The following is a 6,000-nucleotide window of genomic DNA, read 5'->3' as shown; positions in this document are numbered from 1 at the left end:
CTGGGAAGTGAGGAGCACCTCTGCCTGGCCGCCCCGTCTGGGATGTGAGGAGCGCCTCTGCCCGGCCGCCCCATCCGGGAAGTGAGGAGCCCCTCTGCCCGGCCGCCCCGTCCGGGAAGTGAGGAGCCCCTCTGCGCGGCCGCCCCTTTTGGGATATGAGGAGCGCCTCTGCCTGGCCGCCCCGTCTGGGAAGCGAGGAGCGCTTCTGCACGGCCGCCCCGTCTGGGAAGCGAGGAGCGCCTCTGCGCGGCCGCCCCATCTGGGAAGTGAGGAGCACCTCTGCCCGGCCGCCCCTTCTGGGATGTGAGGAGCGCCTCTGCCCGGCCGCCCCATCTGGGAAGTGAGGAGCACCTGTGCCCGGCTGCCCTGTCTGGGAAGTGAGGAGCGCCTCTGCCCGGCCACCCATCGTCTGGGATGTGAGGAGTGCCTCTGCCCGGCCGCCACCCCGTCTAGGAAGTGAGGAGCGCCTCTGCGCAGCCACCCCGTCTGGGAAGTGAGGAGCGCCTCTGCCCGGCCGCCCCGTCTGGGACGTCTACCACAGAGGCCAGAAGCAATGTGGGGGCTGGATGTGGTGGCTCATGCCTGTAGTCCCAGTACTCTGGGAGGCTGAGGCGGGTTGATCACTTGAGGCTAGGAGTTCGAGACCAGCCTGGCCAACATGGCGAAACATATGAAAAATACAACTGACAAACCAACCAACCAACCAAGCGACAACAAAACAGGTCTACCCTGGAGTCATACTCTAATTTTTTCTATTTTCCTCCCTTTCTGATCCTTTATCCCACTTTCTTTTTCTTCCCCTTCCTTCTCCTTCTTCTTTGTCAAATAGAGGATTGAGTTATTATCATTGATCCATACAAAGTCCCTCTCTCATTTATTTTCTTTAACTCCCACCCCCCATTTCTATTCCCCGTCTTCCCATGTGCAACCTTCCTAATATGTTTGATATGCATCTTTTTGTTTGTATGTACTTTTAGAAAATGTTTGTTTTGTGTGCAAAAAAAAAATTTAAAAATATATATATAGGGAAATGCAACAAGTTTAAATAGACTCCCCTAATATAATAAAGTTTTGTTGTTGCTGTTGTTGTTGAATGGTTCCTTTTCATAAGTTAGGAACACTTCATTTTTCTTTTTTTTTTTTTTTTTCTGAGATGGATTTCCTTCTTGTCGCCCAGGCTGGAATGCAATGGTACGATCTCAGCTCACTGAAACCTCCACCTCCTGGGAGGAACACTTCATTTCTGGAGGCTTTCCAAGTCACAAAATGCCACATGTCCAAGAATCTGTACTTCTTGTCAAGAATATTTGGTATCTCATAAAAATAGAATACATTTCTGCCTGCAAATTTGGGATTTTCCATTTCTATCCAATCCAAACTAGAACATATTTAGCTTTCCATTTTGGCAAACATGTTACTTCACTTTGCCTTGCAATTCCACCTCTAAGAATCTTGTCCTAAGGAAATAATCCAATATATAGAAAAAGTCTCAGCCAGGTGCAGTGGCTCACGTCTGTAATCCCAGCACTTTGGGAGGCTGAGGCAGGCAGATCACCTGAGGTCAGGAGTTCGAGACCAGCCTTGCCAACATGGTGAAACCTTGCCTCTACTAAAAATACAACAGCCGGACATGGTGGTGTGCACCTGTAGTCCCAGCTACCTGGGAGGCTAAGGCGAGAGAATCACTTGAACCCAGGAGGTGGAGGTTGCAGTGAGCTGAGATCATGCCACTGCACCCCAGCCTGGGTCACAAAGCAAGCCTCTATCTCAACAACAACAAAAAAAGGCTCAAGTATAAAAGATGTTCTGTAGAGCAATTATTTAAGATAAATTGGGAACAATTGTGTAAAATGAGGGGAACCACTAGGAAATTAAGTAAACGGAAAATTTTTATTTGTAGCTGGAATTACAGGCTCGCACCACTATGCCCGGCTAATTTTAGTATTTTTAGTAGAGACGGGGTTTCACCACGTTGGCCAGGCTGGTCTCGAACTCTTGACCTTAGGTGATCCACCGGCCTTGGCCTCCCAAAGTGCTGGGATTACAGGCGTGAGCCACCATGCCTGGCCTTTTTTAATTTTTTATTTAATTTATTATTTATTTATTTATTTAGTCTTGCTCTGTCGCCCAGGCTGGAGTACAGTGGCACCATAATGGCTCACTGCAACCTCTGCCTCTCCGGCTCAAGTGATTTTCCTGCCTTAGCCTCCTGAGTAGCTGGGACTAGAGGCATGCACCACCACACCCAGCTAATTTTTGTATTTTTAGTAGAGATGGGGTTTCACTACGTTGGCCAGTCTCGTCTCAAACTCCTGACCTCAGGTGATCCACCTGCCTTGGACTTGCAAATGGCTAGGATTACAGGTGTGAGCCACCATGCCTAGCCTGAAAATTTTTTAAATATAAGTTTGTAATCACACAGAGAAACCTTGTGATGTTAATAGATAAGGCATGACTCTAAATTATAAACACAACAGAATTGTTACTTTTAATAGATGCAAAAAAAAGATGCACAGAAATTACACTCTAAGAATGATAACAGCAAGGAATCAGAATGATATTATGTCTGGGTGGTGGGGTAATTTTTCTTTTTTTTATCTTTCTACATTTTCTATAATGAACACATTTTATTTCTATGGCCAAAAAATGGTATTTCAGAAACATTTTCTTTACCTTTTCAAAGTCTCCAATTTTCTTAGTCAAATTATCTTTTATTATGATACCACAACCGCAATGGAGTGGTGACTCCTGTTCTTTTTAACAGACCTCTGGGTCTTACTACTGAAAACATTCTACAGAAAGCATTACTTTGTAAATGTTCCTTTTTTTAATTTTTGTATTTTTGAGACGGAGTCTCACCCTGCTGCCCAGGCTGGAGTGCAATGGCACGATCTCAGCTCACTGCAACCTCCGCCTCCCTGGTTCAAACGATTCTCCTGCCTCAGCCTCCCGATTAGCTGGGATTACAGGCATGTGCCACCATGCCTGGTTAATTTTTATATTTTTAATAGAGGTGGGATTTCACCATGTTGGCCAGGCTGGTCTCAAACTCCTGACCTCAAGTGATCCGCCTGCCTCAGCCTCCCAAAGTGCTGGGATTACAGACATGAGCCACCACGCCCGGCCTATGTTGTAAATGTTCTATTTTTAAAATATTTTTTTAAATTATACTTACATAGCCTTTTCATGATTATAAAGTTCTATCTGTATTATATATATTACCTTATTAATACTTAACATTTCTTTGAAGGAGCTACAAACTTCACAGTATAATGAAATCATACCTCAGGAAAAGCATATCATCTGAAAACAGGCCATTTATGACTCCACTTTCCTTCTCCAGGGCCAGCATACTAATGTGAAGCTTCTTTGAATTCAGGAAGTCCAAAATTAGCTTAATGATTTCAACCTCTTTTACATTCACTGTTTCTTCAGCCGTCATATTGATAGCCTAAATATGAAACAGAAAAACAATAAAGCTAGTCCTATTGATTTATTTCTAAGTTTAACTGCCTGGAAACTACACATAACAGGTATACTGGGAATCTTTAGTACGCATATTCTGAAGTGAAGTTAACTTAGTATTTATCAAAATCAAGTCATTCTTTAATGTGTGACAATGGTATGGCCATGATTTTTTAAAGTCTTTATCTTTGAGATACATACTGGAATAATTACAGACTAAATGATATAAAGTTTGTGATTTACATGAAAATAATAGAAGAGTGGGAAGAGATAAAGATGAAACAAGAATGATTATGGTTACTGAATCAGGATGACAGGTAAATGAGGATTTATTATATAATCCTGTCTACTCCTACGTGTTTAAAATTTTCCACAATAGAGAATATTTTAAAAAGTCATTAATAACCAAACCATGTTTAGCTATGTCCCAAATACATTGTCCCAGGTATGCTCTAATACATTCACTCAATAAGTACTTAATGCCTTTTCTCTGTGACATGATTCTGTACTCAGGAGACATTGGCCTTGCTTTAAGAAGCTTTAGTCTAGCAGCAATACCTAAATGATGACTTGGTCAGTACAGTGGAGCCAAACAAAACAAGGTTAGTTAAGATGTGCAACTTTAGGCCAGGTGTACTGGCGTATGCCTATAATCCCAGTACTTTGGGGGCCAAAGTGGGGGGATTGCTTGAGCTCAGGAGTTCAAGACCAGCCTGGGAACCATGGCAAAACCACATCAGTACAAAAAAAATAAAAAAATTAGCAGGGCAAGATGGTGTGTGTCTATAGTCCCAGCACTCTGGAGGCTGAGGTGGGAGGATCGCTTGAGCCCAGGAGATCAAGGCTGCAGTGAGCAAAGATCGTGCCACTGCACTACAGCCTGAGCAACAGAATGAGACTCCGTCTCAAAAAAAAAAAAAAAAAGAAAGAAAAAAGTGCAACTTTATAATATGGGTAATATCAGTGATATTTCAATACTCTCTAAGCTTCCTTCTAACTCTTACCTGTAGGTCTGCTACAACTGAGCACATAATGCTCAGGTTATGAATCCATCAAGATTTAGACCTGGGAGGCCTATAAGATCATTTGTTCAACATTCTAATTTTACCAGTGAGGCCACACAAGTTAAATGGCCTAAACTGTTGCAGTTTTCAAATGTTAAGGCTCAGAGCAATGCAGAATACCACCACACTAGGAGAGTAACCACAAAGAAACTTCATCAGATGAAACAGACTATAAGCATATCTTTCTCACAGGACCAACTTACTCTAACCAAGCTTGCAGAAACATAAACATACACATGTGGACTGGGTGTAGTGACTCACGCCTATAGTCCCAGCACTTTGGGAGGCTAAGGCAGGAGGATCACTTGAGCCCAGAAGTTAGAAGTTACATACAGTGAGCTATGATCACACCACTGCACACCTCTGAACAACAGAGGAAGACCATGTCTCTAAACAAAACAAAACAAAAAATATATGTAGGCCCACAGGTTAGTGTTGTTTCCATTTCTTTACTTTTGGGTTGATTCATTTGTTCATAACAAGAAATGCAAATGTCTAGCAGACTAGAATGCTCTCATCAGCAGATGAGTACATTTTCTCCCTCAGACAGAGGCCTGGGCACGGTGGCTCACACCTGTAGTTCCAGCACTTTGAGAGGTCGAGGTGGGAGGATCACATGAGCCCAGGAGTGCGAGACCAGCCTGGGCAACATGGCGAAACATGGTCTCTACAAAAAATATAAAAATTAGCCAGCATGTGTGCCTGTAGTTCCAGTTACTCAGGAGGCTGAGGTGGAAAGATCACTGGAGCCCCAGAAGTTGAGGCTACAGTGAGAGGTGATCATACCACTGCACTCCAGCCTGGTAGCGTGAGACTCTGTCTCAAAAAACAAAAAACAAAAAAAAAGAAGGCTGGGCACAGTGACTCACACCTGTAATCTCAGCACTTTGGGAGGCTGAGACGGGTGATTACAAGATCAGGAGTTTGAGGCCAGCCTGGCCAACATGGTGAAACCTCACCTCTACAAAAAATACAAAAATTAGCTGAGCATGGTGGCGCGCACCTGTAATCCCAGCTACTTGGGAGGCTGAGGCAGGAGAATTGCTTGCACCCAGGAGGCGGAGGTTGCAGTGAGCCAATATTGTGCCACTGCACTCCAGCCTGGGCAATAGAGCCAGACTCCATCTCGGAAAAAGAAAAACTAACAAACAAAAAAAAGGTGCTAGGGTAAACAAGGGACAAACCACAGAAAAATAATTATATGACTCACTCAAATATTTAATGACATCAGACTACACAAATCCCTCTGCAGAGTAAGAATATGTCTGTCTCAGGAAACAGTAAATCACAAACTTATCTCCCAACACATCAGCTACCCAACTCCGCATGCTTTAGGTTTCCCTTTGCTATCTTCTGAGCTGACCACCATCCTCCTGTTCGTAGACTTCGTCCAAAAGAGGATACGATAAAATGAGTAAGATTTCCACTCACTAAATTCTTTTTTTTTTTTTTTAAGACAGGGTCTCGCTCT

General features: G+C 43.6%; 1 protein-coding gene across 1 annotated transcript in view; it reads right to left on the bottom strand.

Annotated features, from left to right (window-relative positions):
* Positions 1–6,000, bottom strand: part of WDR47 (WD repeat domain 47) — a 79,551-nt gene that overhangs the window by 56,655 nt on the left and 16,896 nt on the right. Inside the window, exon 2 of the mRNA XM_058439500.1 lies at positions 3,285–3,451. Within this exon, the coding sequence (XP_058295483.1) occupies positions 3,285–3,442 (158 nt within the window). The 5' untranslated portion in view covers positions 3,443–3,451. The remainder of the gene's footprint in view (positions 1–3,284; positions 3,452–6,000) is intronic.

The sequence above is a fragment of the Hylobates moloch genome, unplaced genomic scaffold, assembly GCF_009828535.3.
Source record: "Hylobates moloch isolate HMO894 unplaced genomic scaffold, HMol_V3 SCAFFOLD_5, whole genome shotgun sequence".
NCBI classification, from domain to species: Eukaryota; Metazoa; Chordata; class Mammalia; order Primates; family Hylobatidae; genus Hylobates; species Hylobates moloch.
This window is presented reverse-complemented; position numbering and strand designations above follow the sequence as displayed.